The 20,313-nt window shown below is 43.2% G+C and overlaps 1 protein-coding gene across 1 annotated transcript in view; it reads right to left on the minus strand.

Moving 5' to 3' along the window:
* rtf1 (RTF1 homolog, Paf1/RNA polymerase II complex component) overlaps window positions 1-20,313 on the minus strand; it is a 73,320-nt gene that overhangs the window by 43,304 nt on the left and 9,703 nt on the right. Inside the window, exon 2 of the mRNA XM_078562981.1 lies at window positions 4,942-5,052. Within this exon, the coding sequence (XP_078419107.1) occupies window positions 4,942-5,052 (111 nt within the window). The remainder of the gene's footprint in view (window positions 1-4,941; window positions 5,053-20,313) is intronic.

Genomic DNA, 20,313 nt, shown 5'->3' on the forward strand with positions numbered 1-20,313 from the left:
GCCCTGGTAGTTGCACAGCAAGCACCACTTGTGTTGAAAATAGGCTTTAATTTTCTGCTACTGGGACCTTCCACTTAACAACATAAAACCAGTTGGAAATCACAGTCACAGCATCAAGAGGCATTACAACTAATGGTCTTGTAATGGAGGGTTTAGCTAAGGGGCACCATGACAGCGTATTGCGTACTAGATCCCAGTGTCCTGTTCTAAGTGGCCTTTTACTGGTTAAATCTATATTGTTCTGTCCTGAAAAATAGTGGGAACACCATGCACAAGTATTCCCTCTGTTCAGGTACAGCACAGATTAGATTCAGAGTAAAGCTCCCTCTTAAATTAACAATGTGCTTCAACACATAGACAGGAATATGCCCTATTAGACAGACAATTTTTCCCATTTCTGACACGAATTATTCTGTGGCCTTACATGGTACAAACTCAGAAGTGGATCAGGAATTGTCAGTTAAGGCTTCAAGATCCTACAGGCAGCAGGCAGCCAAAACATTAATCCCACCGTGACCCCACCACTGAACATCAAGCCATTGTTTCCAGGACTGTTACTGACCTCATCGCCTCTGGAGATCTTCCTTCCACAGCTTCCAACCTCATAGTTTCCCAACCTCGGACAGCACGCTTCTACCTCCTACCCAAAATCAGGAATGTCCCGGCAGACCGATCGTGTCAGCCTGTTTCCTGCCCCACGGTACTCATTTCTTGCTATCTTGACTCCATTCTCTCTCCCCTTGTCCAGTCCCTTCCCTCCTACATCCGCGATTCCTCTGACACCCTACATCATATCAACAATTTCCCGTTCCCTGGCCCCAACCACCTCCTCTTCACCATGGACGTCCAACCCCTCTACACCTCCACCCCCCACTGGGATGGTTTGACGGCTCTCCGCTTCTTCCTCGAACAGAGGCCCAAACAATCCCCGTCCACCACTACTCTCCTCCGTCTGGCTGAACTTGTTCTCTCACTGAACAATTTCTCCTTAAACTCCTCTCACTTCCACCAAATAAAAGGTGTGGCTATGGGTACCCGCATGGGCCCCAGTTATGCCTGTCTCTTTATGGGGTATGTAGAACATTCCTTGTTCCAGTCCTACTCCGGCCCCCTCTCACAACTCTTTCTCCGGTACATCGATGACTGCTTCGGTGCCGCTTCATGCTCTCGTCTGGACATGTCCTCCTTCTTCCGTAACTGAGGTTTTCCACCCACGGTGGTTGACAGGGCCCTCAACCGTGTCCGGCCCATCTCCCGCGCATCTGCCCTCACACCTTCCTCTCCCTCCCAGAGCCATGATAGGGTCCCCCTTGTCCTCACTTATCACCCCACCAGCCACCGCATTCAAAGGATCATTCTCCGCCATTTCCGCCAACTCCAGCAAGATGCCACCACCAAACACATCTTCCCTTCACCCCCCAACAGCATTCCGCAGGGATCATTCCCTCCGAGACACCCTGGTCCACTCCCCCATCACCCCCTACACTTCAACCCCCTCCCACGGCACCTTCCCATGCAACCGCAGAAGGTGTAACACCTGCCCCTTTACTTCCCCTCTCCTCACCGTCCAAGGGCCCAAACACTCCTTTCAAGTGAAGCAGCATTTCACTTGCACTTCCTTCAATTTAGTCTACTGCATTCGCTGCTCCCAATGCAGTTTCCTCTACATTGGAGAGACCAAACGCAGACTGGGTGACCGCTTTGCGGAACACCTTCGGTCTGTCCGCAAGCATGACCCAGACCTCCCTGTCGCTTGCCATTTCAACACTCCACCCTGCTCTCTTGCCCACATGTCCGTCCTTGGCCTGCTGCAATGTTCCAGTGAAGCTCAACGCAAACTGGAGGAACAGCACCTCATCTTTTGACTAGGCACTTTACAGCGTTCCGGACTGAATATTGAATTCAACAATTTTAGATCATGAACTCTCTCCTCCAACCCTACCCCCTTTCCGATCCCCCTTTTTTCCAATAATTTATATAGATTTTTCTTTTCCCACCTATTTCCATTATTTTTAAATGTATTTCCATCCATTGTTTTATCTCTACCTTTTGCCTATTTCGATCCCTTCCCCCCCCACCCCACCCCTACTAGGGCTATCTGCACCTTGCTCGTCCTTTCTACCCTTAATGTCACCTATTAGTACATTTCTTAGCTAATATCACCACCGTCAACACCTCTTTGTCCTTTTGTTTATGACATCTTTTGATAATCTTCACCTATCACAGGCCCTCTATCCAGCTCTACTTGTCCCACCCGCCCTTAAACCAGCTTATATTTCACCTCTGTTTTTCCTTAGTTCTGTTGAAGAGTCATACGGACTCGAAACATTAACTGTGTTCCTCTCCGCAGATGATGTCAGACCTGCTGAGCTTTTCCAGGTATTTTTGTTTTTGTTTTGGATTTCCAGCATCCACAGTTTTTTGCTTTTATATTAAAACATCAATCCCATTAGTCCTTGGGCGTGAAAGGGCTGTGTCAAACACCAGTGCTCGTACAAACATACCAGTGTTGAAACTCAGGATGGGAAGAGGTACATTAAACTGAAACCAGCACTCAGCATGCTGAATTAACATTTACTTGTTAATTGAAGTGACACCCTGAAATGACTCAATCTTTCAATGCTCGCCCTTTGTTGTTTGACAACTGAGAGATTCTAGTGACTGCAGAATTTCTGATGAACAGCACTTTGCACTACATCCATACGTACAAGGACCATTAAAAGGACACAAACAAGAGCCAACCAGTGATATAGAGGGCCACCTTCTGTGCCCAGCTGTGAACACATGGCATATGCTGATAATTACACCGTCCTGTGCAGTTTATCATCATGAAGTACTGTGAATGCTTTGAGCTCATATGGACTGAGATTCCCATGTTGCTTTTGTGGAAGTGAACCAATGCAGTGGTTAGAAGTCAAGAAAAGCTCCACAGGAAGACTTCCATTCCAAAGAGTTTTCTTCCCTGCCACTTGAATCTCCTGTGCAAGTCCTCACTCCATCCCCAGGGGATAAGTCATAGGAACATAGGGGCGGGAATAGGCCATTTGGCTTGAGAACTTGGCTCCGGCATTCAAACAGATCATGGCTCATCATCTACCTCTTTTCCCCCTCACCATCCCCATATCCCCTGATGTCATTAATATCCAGAAATCTATCAATTTCTGTCTTGAACATACTCAATGATGAGCTTCCACAGTCCTTTGGGGTAGAGAATTCCAAAGAGTCACCACCCTCTGAATAAAGAAATTCCTCATCTCAGTCTTAAATGGCCTGCCCCCTATTCTGGGATTGTCTCCCCTGGTTCTAAACCCACCAGCCAGGGGAAACATTCTATCCACATCAACCCTGTCACCCTGTAAGAGTTTTGTAAGTTTCAGTGAGATTACCTCCCATTCTTTGAAACTAGAGAGAATACAGGCCTAGTTTCCTCAATCTCTCCTCATAAGACAATTCCACCATCCCAGGGATTCACCTGGTGAACCTCCACTGCACTCCCTCTATATCAAGCATATCCTTCCTTAGATAAGGAGACCAAAACTGTACACAATACTCCAGGTGTGGTCTCTCCAAGGCTCTATGGAGTTGCAGCAAGACATCTTTACTCCTGTACTTAAATCCCCTTAAGATAAAGGCCAACATACCATTTGCCTTCCTAATTGTTTGTTGCACCTGCAAGCTAGCTTTTAGTGACACATAAACAAGGTCCCTTTGGACATCAACACGTCCCAATCTCTCACCATTTAAGAAATACTCTGCCTGTTTTTTCTACCAAAGTGGATAACTTCACACTTATTCATATTATATTCCATCTGCCATGTTCTTGCCCACTCACTTAGCCTGTCCAAATCTCCTCGAATCCTCCTTGCATCCTCCGCACAACTTACGTACTCACTTAGTTTTGTGTCATCAACAAATTTGGAAATATTACATTTGATCCCCACATCCAAATCATTTATATAGATTATGAACAGCTGCGGTCCCATCACTGATCCTTATGATACCCCACTAGTCACAGCCTGCCATCCTAAGAATGACCTGTTTATTCCTATTTTGTTTTTGTCTCTTAACCAATTCTCAATCCAGACCAATAAATTGTCCCCAATCCCATGTGCTCTAATTTTATTTACTAGCCTATTGTGTGGGACCTTATCAAAAGCCTTCTGAAAATCCAAATACACTACAAACACTAGTTCTCTTTTATTAATGCCACAGGTAACATCCTCAAAAAAAAAACTCCAACAGGTTTGTCAAACATGATTCCCCTTTCAGAAATCCATGTTGACTCTGCCCAATCAACATTAATTTTTTTTAAAGTGTCCAGTTACCACATCCTTTATAATCTTCTTACATTTTCCCTACTACTGACATCAAACTAACAGGTCTGTCATTCTCTGTTTCCTCCCTTCTTAAATAATGGGGTTACATTTGTTACTTTCCAGTCAACAGGCAGGTGAGACTTGAACCAAGCCTTTCATCAGAGCTGCCAGCTGGTAGGTCTGAGCAGCCTTGACTCAAATATTCCTCCTGCATTGGAAGAGGGGGCAGGACAGAGAGAAGAGTGTACCAGGTCTCTGAACTGTGACTCCCCTGGTTGCACAATGACCCTGAGGGTCACAGAACCACCCCACAGCATTTTTCAGCATGCCTGAGGTACTAATACACCCTTGATATATAAACAACACTAAGAACTCTGACATACCAATGACATTGCCTTACAACCCTGTCATATGACACTGCACATTGCAGTCCCAATGCGGGAGGGTATGAGAGGCTGAAGGTTGTACCGGGTGAAGCTGATACAGTAAAACCATGTGAAGGTGGTGAGTTCAGAGTAACACCAAAAGAAATCACCTCCCACCACCCCTCAACCTTTACAAATACTCACACCCAGCAATTTACATTTTTCTCGACGGTTAACAGAGACAAGGGTACATGGCTCACCTCATCGCCACTGTCCGAGGTTTCCGAATCTGACGATGCTGACGGTTTGCTTGCCTGCTGCTCCTGCTGCTCTGGCTCACTCCGCTTCCTCTTAGCCAATGACAGCAGCTCCTGAATGAGTCAAGAGACACATTAAATCAGTTAACAGTTTGGCCTCCTGATAATTAACTAAACCCTGCCTAACCCACCAAACCTAAACGGAAGAAAAGCATTTATCAGGGGTGAGAGTGGCCAAATACAGAAAGGACCAGAAAATTAGTGGCCGACAAAGAGGTTTGAAATTTTTTTGTGACAAGAATCACAATAGCACTTTTTATGATCTCTGGTGAAATGCAAATGCTTCAAGGCCACCTCAAATAGGTGGAATTATTAGGCTTCAAGTAGGTAGAAAAAATAGTTTTCCCTTTACTTTCTATTAACGTCAAGACTGGACCAATGTATTCGTATCAAATCACAAAAGTGAACTGAGCATTCCGGTATTCAATGTAGTTTGTGTGTAACACAGGATGAAGTCCAAACTAAGAACAGAAAACGACCTTGCTGGATTATGTCCATGTGACGCAAAGCGAAGGACTATGACAGTGCTTCGCAAACTACTTTACAATGTGACCTCAAGTTAACTTACCATCACCTTCTCAAGGTGAATTGGGGATGAGCAGCAAATGCTGGCCTTGCCAGCGATGTCTACATACCGTCAATGAATATATAAAAAGAATTACGCTTGGACATTAGCTCCCAGATGCCAGCAAAAACAAAACAGCAATAAAGCAACATAGTAACATTCAGTCTATGATTATTGAAGTGCAGGTATCACATATCATATAAATATGAAAATCTGGACTCTCAAAGCAATTTGTAAAAATGTTATTTTATACACACGTAAGTTTCAGCCAAGTTCTTCATATTCCCTGGCGATAGAAGACTCAGTGAAGCCCCTCTCCCCCTCCATCCCACACAAAAGCTCCTCTTCCCAACAATCCTCCCCCACACACACTCATTCAGTAGCCTCTCTCCCCAACACCCCTCTCACTGACTCAGCAGACCCTATTTCCAACACTACCGGAGACTCGGGCTCCACGGCTCCCTCACCACACCCAACTCCCCAGGCCCGCAGGACGGCTCCACCAAGTGGTCAGCAGTAGAGTGCACCCTCCCCATGGAGGGAGTGTTGGCAGCCAGGTCCAAGTTGGCACAAGTTTGAGTGGCATCTACCCCAGTCCTGCTCCCAGCCTTGCAGAGATCTTCCAGGCCAAGACACTCTCCTCCCGGCTTTGGCCGCATTGGAGGCTGTGGCCAAAGGGAGGAAGTTAGAAAAAAAACCTAAAAGGTCAGAATCTCATTATCCAAAAGTCAGAATTCCACCAAAATGTCTTATTCCTGGTTTATGGCTCCAAACTGAGCAAGGAAATACTGAGGATAAAACCAGGTTTGAGAGCAAACCTGGGGGTGAGAGAGAGGAACAGAGAAGTTAAAACCAGGCTTGTGAGCAGACCCACGGGCGAGTGAGAGGATAAAACCAGGCCTGAGAATGAACCAGTGGGAGGAGAGTCAGATGCCACAGCTTCAAGATCAACAAAAAAATAATCAAGGAATAATGTCACAAGACAGCAGGTAGGTGATAGGGATTAGTGAATAATGCAGCTTTGTTTTTGCTTCATGTTAGGGAGATGGGTCAAACAGAGCTAAGAATCTAACTTATTACTTTATTAAATTGATAAACTTACATAACCTAATCTGTAGAATTGTTCAAACAATAATTTTAATTAATTAACTATACAATTTAGATAGACAAGGCAGGGTAGGTCATGTGCCGCAGTTACAGCATTTGGAAGTTTCAGAACAGCATTGATGTCCTGGCAACCAGATCTGCAGCCTGAGGAACTTCAGCCCAGAGTTACTGGGCTGGAGGTCAAGCTGCAGACAATGCAAGGCATCAGGGAGGGAGGAGTTACCTGGACACTTTGCTCTGAGAGACAGTCATATCCCTTAAGTTAAGTAGGATTTAGTGTTGGTCAATGGTCAGGGACAGGAGGCTGTGACTGAGTCAGGTAGGTTTGGAGATCCAGGATTTTAGCCTAACAAGTACAAGGCATTTGCTGCCTGTGTGGATGAGAACAAAGACTGCGGGGAGGTTGACAAATAGACCTTTGAACATGGTACAGGATAGTATGGCAAAAATACTGTTCTCTGCAGCCAACAACTAGAATTCCAAAAGCTGCACTGCCTGCCCGGTGTCAGGGTATGGGACATCTCATAGCTGGGGAAGAACTTGGGAGTGGGAAAGGATAGGATCCAGTTGTCATGGGGGTCAGGTGAAGGGAAAGTTAGAAACCTAAAAGAGAAAACTTGAGACAATATAAGTGTTGTGATTTGGATAAAGACAAGTAGAGTTGGTCAGAAAGGTGACAGCCTTGGGCTCATTCATGAGTGCACATGATATACTGCATGAAATGATCTGATCAGAGTAGCCATTATCCCACAGGGTGTCTTTGATGCACCCTATTTCAGCATCAAGCTTGCATGGTGAGCAAATGGCTCAGGCCTTATTTACAAGGTTGCCAATAAGGCCAATCTTATAGCACACGAAACTGTAAGAGTCCCAACGTGTGTACTGACCAGTGAAGGTAGGCTTGTGGTATGCTGTGGTAGAAAACCCCTGGCAGGTTTCTCAGCTAGTACGTCAAGGAAAGGGAGTTCATTTGACTACTCCATTTGATAGGGGAATTTGAGTGTAGGATGGAGCCTATTAAGACACGCAAGGAAATTATTACATGCAGCTGCAAATTTAAATATGGCAAACATATCATCCACATATCAGAAATATGCAAGTGCTAGGAGGTTGGGTGTCATTCCATCGAAGACATGTTTCTTATGGAACCCGACAAAGATGTTTGTGTGAGCTGGGCCTAGAGGGCGTCACATGGCAACACCATCTATTTGGGCATACATAGTGTCATTAAAGAAGAACTCAACTGCGCAACTTGCTGAGTTCATAAGCTCAGTGAATGCTGATTCACACAATGATGGAGTGTATAAATATGCTGTTTCCCTTGATATTGGTATTTTCTTGAAAATTGTCCTGATGAGTGCAAGATGAACAAGCTTTGACAAAAAAGTCTCTTTTTCAGCAATACTCAAGTTCTGTACTACCGACCGACTAGATATAGACCAGTTAAGTGAATGGGAAACAGAGTGGCAGATGGCGCACAATAAATGGAAGTATGAGGTTATTCACTATGGTAGTAATAGAAAAGCAGAATCTTTCTTTAAAAAAGCGCCTGAAACCTTTAAACATTGATGACTTGTGTACTTGTACTAGGAACAAAGTTAGCGTGTGAGTCCAGCAAGCAATTAGGAAGGAAAATGGCATGTTGGCTTTTATTGCAAAGGGATTGGAATACAAGAATAAGTCAGTCTTGTTATAATTGTATGGTGCTTTGGTCAGACCACACCAGAAGTACTGTGCGCAGTTACTGCCTCCATATTTAAAGGAGGATATACTTGCCTTGGAGATGGCACAGCAAAGGCTAACTGGATTGGTTCATGGAATGAGAGGGTTGTTCTATGATGAGAGATTGAGTAAATTGGAACTATACTCTTTCGAGTTTAGAATAAGAACTGATCTCGTTGAAACATACAAGATTCTAAAAGGGTTTGACAGGGTAGACACTGTTTCCCCTGGCTGGGGAATCTAGAACATGGGGACACTGTCGCAGGATAAGGGGTCGATCATTTAGGCATGAGAGAAGAAATTTCTTCACTCTTTGAAACTCTCTACACCAGAGGGTTATGGATTGAGTATATTCAAGATTGAGTTAGATAGATTTTTGGTGTCACAGGAAATCATAGGATATGGAGAGGTGGGGGGGCGGAAAGTGGAGTTGAGGCAGATAATCAGCCATGATCATATTAAATAGCAATGATCAGGCTCGTGGAGCCATATTGTCTATTCCTGCTCCTATTTCATCTGTTCTGTTCAAATACTACACCATTCCCCCCCCACTGAAAGCAAAATGCAGTGGGTTTATAAAATATTCAACTTTTCTTTTAAAGTATTTCCTTCAGCCAACCCTTCCCTTTAGGCAGATGACCCAATCAGTGAGAATTTGTGCACCCACTCAATCAATGCAACCACTCCAGAATCGCTCAGCAAGAGAATCATTGGAGTACCTCCCCCAACACGAACATCACTAGAATTATCTACAGATGAAGAGATCCATTTGCAGTTAATACTGTACATCTGGAGTTAGAAGTTGGGCACTCAGATTATGGCCTGTCCTGTCAATACACAACTTCAAAACTCAGATGGAATCGTCGGAATGGGTATGAAAAAGTAAGTAATGCAGGTCGAGTATCCTTTATCTGTAAATCCTAAAACTGAACACATCCAAAAAAACCGCACTTTTTTTGGAACCTCATTGATCTTTAGCGCAAGAAGTCTCTGACCCGAGCAGACACGACCCAACCGCACCCAACTTAGCGCAGGAAGTCTAGTTGTTGGTCTGTACTGTTACCTTGCAATTTTTGTCTGCACTGTTTACCTTGTGAACCCTCTCCTACAAGCAGACTTGCAGATGGCGCCATAGGTGGGAACTTATTACAGATATCCTGTATTCATTATTAAGTGGTAAATCTTTTCTAGCAATTTTTTTTTACTTTAGACTATAGCTAGCCTAGGCTTTGGCCATTGTAATTAAGTAGGCCTAGGCCAACATGCGGTATCTGAAAACCAAAATTATCTGAAATCTGAAACATGATCAGCATCAAGGGTTTCAGATAAAGGATACTCAACCTGTAACTTTAGAATCGGTTCCTATTGTTAAATGTAAATGGTCCAACCTATTCACTTGAAACCTACTGACCAACAGGAGTTTCAGGTTTGTCCCTCAGGCATTGGCGCTGTTTGAAGCCCAATCTTTAAAGGTACATAAAAGAGCTAGAGTTTAATATCTTTTGTTCTAACTGGCTAGAATACTCAAGTTCTTTATATCGGTGTTTACTAAGGAAGAGGAATCTAACAAAATATCGGTAGAAGCAGAGATAGTGGAGGTAATTGATTGTGGGAAAATTGAAAGGGAGGAAGTACTAGAAAAGCTGGCTGCGCTTAGGGTAGATAAGTTACCTGATTCACATGACTTGCATCCACTTGCTAAAGTGGGGTGGAGATAGCAGAAGGGCTTGCCTCAATTTTTCAATCTTCCTTAGATATGGCAAGTGAATGACAGAGGATTAGAGTGTGGCAAATATGACACTCTTATTCAAGAAGGGGTGCAAGGACATTCCTAGCAACTACAGACCTATCGCTAACATTAGTGGCGGGTAAGGTTTTAGAATCCATATTGAGGGCCAGAGAATGGAAGGGACAGAGAGAAAAACACCCAAGAATACACGAACAGTCAAGGCTAGATGTTACAAAGGTAACAAAAAGACAAAACTAAAGGTTCTGTATCTGAGTGCGTGTAGGATTCATAACAAAGTAAATGGATCAATGGTATACATTCAAGTAAATAAATATGATCTGATAGCCATTACAGAAGTGGCTAAAGGATGACAAGGACTGGGCCCTGAATATTAAGGGGTATATGACATTCACAAAGAATAGGAAGCTAGGTAAAGGTGGAGGGCCAGCACTGTTAATCAAGGATGGCATTGATGCAATAGTTAGAGATGACCTTAGTTCAGGAGATCAGAATGTAGAATCGGTTTAGATGGAGATGAGGAATAGTAGGGGAAGGAAGTCACTAGTGGGAGTGGTCTACAGGCCCTCTAACAGTAACCACAATGTAGGACAAAGTATCCAAGAAGAAATATTGGGTGCTTGTGATGAAGTGACAGCAATAATCATAGGTGAACCAATCAGACAGGTGGTTATATTAGACTTGGTATTGCATAATATGACAGAATTAATGACCTGAGTGAAGGCACCCCAAGGTAGCAGTGACCACCATATGATTGAATTTTATATCCAGTTTGAAAGAGAGAAGAATGGGTCTAAGACTAGTATTTTAAACTTACATAAGGGCAACTATGTAAGCATGAAAGTGAACTGGGATACCAGGCTAGGGGATAGATTAGAGAAGGGGATACTTCAGAATACTCTAAGTCTATTCCGATCATAAAGAAACATTCTAAGGGAAGGACCCACCATCTGTGGTTAATTAAAGGAGTTAAGGAAAGCATCAAACTTAAGGAAAAAGCACATACCTGCGCAAAGATGAGTGGCAGGTCAGATGATTGGTCAGAGTATAACAAAAAGGTAGAGGGTGACTAAAAGGTTGATCAGGAGAAAGAAATTAGGTATGAGAGGAAGCTAGCTAGAAATATAAAAACGGATAGTAAGAGTTTCTACAGGTATTTAAAAAGGAAAAAAGTAAAGTGAGTGTTGGTCCTCTAAGAGAGTGACAATGGGGAGTTAATAGCAGATATAGAGAAATGGCGGAAGAAATGAACAAATATTTTGCTTCTGCCTTCACTATAGAGTATACAAAAAACTGTCCTGTAATAGCTGTAAATCAGGAGGTGGAGGGGAGAGAGGAACTTGGTGAAATTACAATCACTAGGGAAGCGACACTGAGCAAATTGATGGAGCTGCAGGCTGACAAGTCTCTGGGTCCTGATGGACTTCATCCTAGGGTCTTAAAATAGGTGGCTACTGAAGTAGTAGATGTGTTGGTGTTAATTTTCCAAAATTCACTAGATGCTGGAAAAGTTTCATCAGACTGGAAAATAGCAAATATAGCCCCTCTATTCAACAGGGGAGGGAGGCAGAAAACATGAAACTATAGGCCTGTTAGCTTGACATCTGTCATGGGGAAGGTGTTAGATTCGAACATTGAGGTTGTTATAGCTGGGCACTTAGAGAAATTCAAGGTAATTGGGAAGAGTTGACATCGTTTTGTGAAAGGGAAATCATGTTTAACCAATTTATTGGAATTCTTTGAAGTAACATGTACTGTGGATAAAGGGGAGCCTGTAGACATACTGTACTTGATTTCCAGAAGGAATTTGATAAGGTGCCACATCAAAGGTGGCTGCAGAAAATTAAAGCTCTTGGTATAGGGGGCAACATATTAGCGTGGATAGATGATTGGCTGGCTGGCAGAAAACAGTATGCGTAAATGTGTCCTTTTCTGATTTGCAGGACGTAGTGCATGGAGTCCCACAGGGGTCTGTGCTGAGACCTCAACTTTTTACAATTTATATCAATGACTTAGATGAGGGGAGCAAAGACGTGGTAGTTAAATTAGCAAATGACACAAAGATAGGTAGGAAAGTATGTTGTGAAGAAAGTATGGGTTGCAGACAGATATAGATTGATAAGTTGAGTGAGTGGGCAAAAATCTGGCAGTTGGGAAAATGTGAAATTGTTCACTTTGACAGGAAGAAAAAAGGCTGAGTATTACTTAAACAGAGAACGACTGCAGAATTCCAAGGTGTAGGGGGATCTAGGTGTTCTACTTCATGAGTCATAAAAAGTCAGTATGCAGATACAGCAAGTAATTAAGAAGGAATGCTATCCTTTATTACAAGAGGAATTGGAACAAAAAAGTAAGGATGTTATGCTTCAGTAATACAGGGCATTGGTGAGACCACATCTTGAATACTCTGTGCTGTTTTGATCTCCTAATGAAGGAAGGATGTAGATGCATTGGAGGCGGTTCAGGGGAGATTTACTAAATTGATACTTGGAATGAGCATGCTGTCTTATGAGGATAGGTTTGACAGACTAGGCTCGTTTCCACTGGAGTTTAAAAGAGTGAGGGGTGACTTGATCAAGTATAAAAGATTCTGAACAGTCCTGACAAGGTGGAAGTGGAAAGGGTGTTTCCTCTTGTGGGTGAGTCCAGAACTAGGGGGCACTGTTTGAAATTGGGTTCGCCCTTTTAGGACAAGAGATGAGGGGAAATTTTCTCTCTCAAGGGTCATGCGATTTTGGAACACTGCCTCAGAAGGCAGTGGAGGTAGGGTCATTGAATATTTTAGTAACTATTTTCATACATAGATACTTCTCAGATACATCTCTAAATTGATTCCTATAGTTTGCTCGAGACCAGTTACTGACACATAGCAATTGGGTCTGTCAGAACCTTGCCTTGTTCTGTTTCATTTTTTTTGAAAATACGATCTTTGGTTGATTTTCAACTCTGCAGGACCTTCCCGTACCCGTCAATTCTTTATTAAGTTTAGCTCAACTCACTTAACAGCACAATCAATATACAGTGCCCACCCAAAGGGATATATTGGCTTTGAGTACTTGAAACCTGTCCAGCTCATCTATGCAAGCGATGTCAAAGAGGTTACATTTATTTGGATGCTCCTAGTGCTTTCGCTATTTAGTAATAGTTGTTGTATTTTCAATAATAATGCTGGAGTAAATTGGGCATCTGAACTTCCTTCTCGTTTCTTGGGTTTCCAGTGCTCCTCTCTCTACCGTGTGGAAATTAAGATTCCGCCATTAACTCTTTCTCAAGAACTTAAATCAACACAACTGCCTACCCCATCTAGCATTCCTCCCTCCAAGGTCCTCCAGTCATTTAAAACTCTCTCCTACTCATTTCAACCTTTCCCTGCTCTATGAGCCTTACCCCATCACCTAGATTTCTCAGGTTCAAAAAATTTACAAGACACCAATATAGTGGCAGGACTCAGATGGCTGGCAACTCCCTCAGAAGCTCATTTTGTGCCGTTGTTACTCAGGACTAACTGCAAGGTCTGTTTATTTCCTCCTGAACAAGGTTAAACTGAGATACCACTTGCCCCCTCAGATGGATCCAAAATATCTCATGACATATTTGAAGAGCAGGCAGTGCTCCCCATGGTGTGCTGACCAATATCCATCCTTCATCCAACATCTAAAGGAATGATCTAGTCATTATCTCATTGATGTTCGTGGGACTTTGCTGTGTACAAAGTGGATCCTGCATATTCTAACACAGCAACAGTACACTACACTTCAAATTACTTAATTGGCTGTATAGCACTTTGGGACACTGAGGACATGCAAGGTGCTACAGAAACACAAGCTCTTTCTTTCCTCACCGCCAGGCTTGTCTACTCCAAATCTCCTCGCTAGCCTTTCACGCTCAAATCTCAAACTCTGCTGCCCATACCCTATACTGCACTAAATTCCACTCAACCAGCCTTCCCTCACTGACATACACATGCTTTCCAACCCCAATAACTTACTTAAAATCCTCAATTTTAAATCCTGTTGGCTTACCTCACCTGATTACCATAACCTCCTCCAGCCCTGTAGCCACCTCGCCTTGCCAACCATTACAGGCCCACCTGAGTTCTTTGCTTTAGAATTCCCTCTCGCCTCAACCCTCCTCAAAATCTTGCTTATCAAGGCATTAGTTCACCTTACCCATCCTCTCCTTTCCAGGTTAGGTTTGTGTTTACACCAATGTGTAGCAGCCAGAATCACAGAATCTTTACAGTGCAGGAGGCCATTCGGCCCATCGAGTCTGCACTAGCTCTCTGAAAAAGCATTCCACCTAGTCCTACTCCCCTGCCTTATCCCCGTAACCTTGAACATTCTCTCTTTTCAGATAGCAATCCAATTCCTTTTTGAATACCTCAAATCGAACCTGCCTCCACCACCCTCTCAGCAAGTTCGTTCCAGGCTCCAATCACCCTCTCAGTGAAAAAATTTTTTCCTCCCATGGCTTACTCCTTTTGCCAATTATTTTGAATCTATGCCCTCTAGTTCTTGATGCTCTCGAGTGGGAACAGTTTCTCACTATTTACTCTGTCCAAACCCCTTAGGATCTTGAATACCTCTATCAAGTCTCCTCCCAGCCTCCTTTTCTCCAAGGAAAACAGTCCCAACCTCTCCAATCTACCCTCATAGCTACAGTTCTTTATCCCTGGAATCATTCTTGTGAATTCCCTCTGTATGCTCTCCAATGCCGTCACATCCTTCCTCAAGTATGCCACCCACAACTGGATGCAGTACTCCAGATGAGGCCTAACTAGTGTCTTATACAAGTTCAACATGAACTCCTCACTCTTGTACTTAATGCCCCAATAATAAAGCCTAAGCTAATATATGCTTTATTAACCGCTCTCTCAACATGCCCCATCTTCAGTGACTTATGCACATATACACTGAGGTCCCTCTGTTCCTGCACCTCCTTTAGAGTTTCTCCCTTTATTTTATTCTGTCTCTCCATATTCTTCCTGCCAAAATGAATCACTCTACACTTCCCTGCATTGAACTTCATCTTCCACTTGTCTGCCCAACCCACCAATATGTCCATGTCCTTTTGAAGTTCAAGACTATCCCCATCACAGTTGGCAATGTTTCCAATCTTCATATCATCTGCAAATTTTGAAATCATGCCCTGAACACCACAGTCTTGGTCATTAATATATGTCAGGAAGAGCAAGGGTCCCAACACTGACCCCTGAGGAATCCCACTAAAAACCTTCCTCCAATCTGAAAAACAACCATCTATCATTACCCACCGTTTTCTGTCACTCAGCCAATTTCTTATCCAAGTACCTACTCTCCCTTTTATTCCATGAGCTAGAAATTTTGCTCACAAGCCTGTGTGGCACTGTATCAAATGCCTTTTGAAAATCCATATACACCAAATCAACGGTGCTGCCCTGGTCAACCTCTGCTACGTAATCAAAAAACTCCAGCAAGTTAGTTAAACATGATTTTCCCGTAATGAATCCATGCTAGTTTTCCTTAATTATCCTGCACTTGCCCAAGCGACTACTGATTTTGACCCGAACTATAGTTTCCACAAGTTTCCCTACCGGAGGTCAGCCTGTGACTTATTTTTATATTAAAGCCACGATAAGAACACAAATAGGAAGAGTGGGCCATTTAGCCCTTCAAGCCATCTCCGTCATTCAACAAGATCTTGGTTAATTTTCTACCTCAAATCCATCTTCCCACATTATCCCAATATCCCTCAATTCCATTCGTCTCCAAAACTCTATGACTTCATACTTGAATACACTCAACAAGTCAGCATCCACAGCCCTCTGGGGTAGAAAATTCTGAAGATCCACAATGAAGGAATTTTTCCTCATCTCAGTCCTAAACAGTCAACCCCTTATTCTGAGACTGAGACCTATATTCCAAACTCACCAGCTAGCAGAAGTATTTTCTCAGCATCTACCCTATGAAACCTTAAGAATTTTCTACATTTCAATTAGATCACCCCTCATTTTTCTAAATTCTTGAAAGTATAGGCCTAGTCTATTCAATCCCCTCATAAGGCAATCTCTTCATCCCTGGAACCAGTCTAGTGAATCTCCCTTGCACTCCGAGGGCAAGGATGTTTTTCATTAGGAAAGACCACCAAAACTGTACTCAGTAGTCCTGGTACGGCCTCACCAATGCCCTGTATAATCTAAGTTAACTTTGTGATTCATGTACAAGGTCCCTCTAAATGCAAACATTTTCCAATCTCTTTCCATTTAAAAAATATTCTGCTTTTTAAATTTTTCCTACCAAAGTGGATTGCTTCACAATTCGCCACATTATATTCCCATCCACTCACCCAACCTGTCTATATCCCTTTGCAGCTTTTTGCATCCTCCTCGCCACTTATTTTCCCATCTAACTTTATCACCAGCAAATTTGGATATGTTGTATTCAGTACCCTTTTCTAAATTATGAAAGATTGTATATAGCTGAGGCTCACATACTTATTTTAATTCTTTCAAGGGATATGGGCGTTGTTCGCATGGCCGGCATTTGTTGTCGATCCCCAACTGCCCTTGAGAAAGTGGTGGTGAGCCATCTTCTTGAACTGCTGCAGTCCATGTGACATAGATACACTCAGTGTTGTTCAAGAGTTCCAGGGTTTCGATCCAGCAACAGCAAAGGGAAGGCGATATAGTTCCAAGTCAGGACAGTGTATGGCTTGGAGGGGAACTTGCAGGTGATGGTGTTCCCATGTGTCTGCTGCCCATGTCCTTCTAGGTGGTAGAGGTCATGGGTTTGGAAGGCACTGTCAAGGGAGCTTTGGTGAGTTCCTGCAGTGCATCTTGTAGATGGTACACACTGCTGCCACTATACTGGAGGGAATAAATGTTTCGATTGGTAGATGGAGTACTTTGTCCTGGATGATGTCAAGCTTCTTGAGCATTGTTGGAGCTGCACTCATCCAGGCAAGTGAAGAGTATTCCATCACACTCCTGACTTGCACCTTGTAGATGGTGGGCAACCTTTGGGGAATCAAGAAATGAGTTACTTGCCACAGAATTCCCAGCCTCTGACCTGCTCTTCCAGCAACAGTATTTATATAGCTAATCCAGTTGAGCTTCTGGTCAATGGTAAACCTCCAGGATGTTGATGTGGGGGATTCAGTGATGGTAATGCCATTGAATGTCAAGGGGAGATGGTTAGATTCTTTCTTGTTGAAGATGGTCATTGCCTGGCAAATGTGTGGCATGAATGTCACTTGCCAATTGTCAGCCCAAGCCTGACTTGTCCAGGTCTTGCTGCACATGGACACAGACTGCTTCAGCATGAGTCATGAATGGTGCTTAACATTGTGCAATCATTAGCAAACACCCCCACTTCTGACCTTATGATGGAAGGAAGGTCATTGATGAAGCAGCTGAAGATGGTTAGGAATAGGATACTACCCAGAGGAATTCCTGCAACAATATCCTGGGATTGAAATCATTGACCTCCAAATACCACAACCATCTTCCTATGTGCTAGGTAAGCCTCCAGCCAGCGGAGAGTTTTCACATGCCACCAGCCCCTACCCCACCACGCCAGATTGCTTCTGGCTTCAATTTTGCCAGGGCTCCTTGATGCCACCCTCAATCAAATGCTGCATCAACGTCAAGGACAGTCACTGTCACCTCACTTAAAGTTCAGCTCTTTTGTCCACATTTGGACCAAGGTCGTAATGAGCCGAGGGGCCCTCATGGAATCCAAACTGAGCATCTGAGCTGTGTAAGTGCTGCTTGATAGCACTGTCGACAACAATGATCCCTGGAGAAATTGTTCACTAATTCAGTGCCATAAAGACCTTATTTCCTACAGTGACAGTTATTAGCCTATAGCCATGACAGGAAACAGCTTTGTACATGTGGTACAACCCTTAGAATCAAAAAGCAATTCAGCTTGGTAAAACTTCAAACAGATGCCTCAGACCTAAACCAGCATACAATCATACAACAGAGGAGGTGGTTATTTGAACTTTTCCAGCTCTTTGAAAGAGCTACCCAAATAGTCCCACTACCCAGGTCTTGCTGGAGGTGTCAGCTGTGGCTCAGTTCATAGCACCCTCACCTTTGAATCAGAAGGTTGTGAGTTCATGTCCCACTCCCGGAAACCAAGAACTGTGAATGTACTCGAAAGAGTTACATGCGAACTGTTGATAACTCGAAAGAGTTACCCAGGTCTTGCCGCAACCACCCTCCCCCCAATTGCCTTGCATTTTTTTCCTTAAATTATTTATCTAATTCCCATTTGGAAGTTATTACTGAATCTGGTTCTCCTACCCTTTTAGGACGGTGCATTCCAGATCAGGACAACCCTGCATTAAAAAAATGCATCATCCGTCTGGTTCTTTTGCCTATTACTTTTTTTGTATCCTCTGGTTACCGGCCCATCTGCCAGTGGAAACAGCTTCTCTTTATTTACTATTCAATTTTGATCACTTCTATTAACCTTCGCTGCTCCAAGGAGAATAATCAGCCATTCACAGAATCCAACAACAGCTCCAGTCCTAGCAACAGATGAGCACTCTCACCAACACTTCCTCACACACATTTGAAAACAGGTAAGTGTTCCAAGTTTCTTTCCTCCAAATTGCTGGCACAGATCATTGATGGGCCACAGTTCAAGGATGATAAGAAGTATGCAGTATTTCTCCAAGGTGCACATTAATTTGTGAGGCCAAGCTGTGGAGCACAGGAACCCTGCTGATTTTCTCCTTCACTTAATTACAACACCACAACATTGCCATCTGACACCAGAACTCAGCACATGCTGAAGTCTGGTCTGTATCAGCTCATTTGAATCCACATAACAACTGAGCCTTTGGGGGTGCTCTTCCTGTGTTTATAAATTCAATACTTCCTTTCACACTGACAACATGGTGGTGCTGTGGAACAGGGCTCATAATGCCTACATTATTGTATGGGAAAGCCTGTAACCACCAAACTGCACCCCCATGCTGTACAGTAACAAACCTATACCTCAGTTTAAACACTCACAGACCCATACGCCCAACACTATTGTACCACAGTACTGTCCAGAGAGATACTTGTATCCACTAGTACCGCGCTCGTTTCAGACAGTGACAGAGCTGTACACGCCAGGAGCGTTGTTAGAAAATTACACTGCTATTCCCGCCATTACCATGCTGCAATGTGAATATAGTAACTGACTACTGTCCCCACAAAAGGATGGGGAGCTATAACACATTTTACAGAAATATTGTTTCAAACACCCCTACCCAAAAAACATGACAAGCCTACAGTCCTCTCCCTGATGCCGCCTCAATTTACCATACAGCCACAGAATGCATTATTCAACTCCATTTATGTCATAGAAGGACAAAATGATCTCCATCTATCCATATTTAATATTAAAAAGCTTCAATCTGCATGCATCACCCATCAGCAAAACCTAATTTCCTGTTGTCATATTCTTGTTAGCTCAAATGTCATGGCTCTACCCTGCCCTCACAACATGTCCACATTTAGAATGGAAACTGTCCATGTAAACTTGTCATACTGTGATTATACACTTCCACCAGTGGGTTACCAATTTTGCAATGCCCAGCTCTTCAGTGTGTACCACAGGGCACTCCTCTGCTCAACCAACTCTACCTCTCTGCTTCCCAAATGCTTTAATAGTTAACTTAAAGTAACACTGATTTATTACACAAAGATAACCGAGAGTATGACTTCAGAATGGGAACTGAATCAAGGCAGTTCCTGTCTTCTAACCTTGCTTCACCTAATAATAGTAATTGGTCTTCACTCCTTGTGGCAATACCACAGGAAATTGACCATTATATTAAATATTATAATTATACATATACTCATTAAATTATATCAACATTATATTCTGTCTGCATGTACTTGCGATATTTTCCTATGTTCGCATTTCTCATTTACTTTTATGTAAGCTGTCACTAATTATAGGCTGCAATCGTCAGGTGGCACTGTATTATGTGGCCTGTAAATCAAAGGCCTTTGATAAGATAGGCTTGTGACAAAGGTTAGGACATGTGGAATCCGGGAACGAATAGCTGAATGGATAGGAAGCTGGCTAAAAATTAAGGGTAAAGGGTTGTTACAATATTCAGATTGATTAAAGGTAGAAAGCAATGTTCCACGAGGGTCAGCACTAAAATATTCACAATCTACATTAATTAT

Source organism: Cetorhinus maximus, chromosome 18 (genome assembly GCF_964194155.1).
Source record: "Cetorhinus maximus chromosome 18, sCetMax3.hap1.1, whole genome shotgun sequence".
In the NCBI taxonomy this organism is placed as follows: Eukaryota; Metazoa; Chordata; class Chondrichthyes; order Lamniformes; family Cetorhinidae; genus Cetorhinus; species Cetorhinus maximus.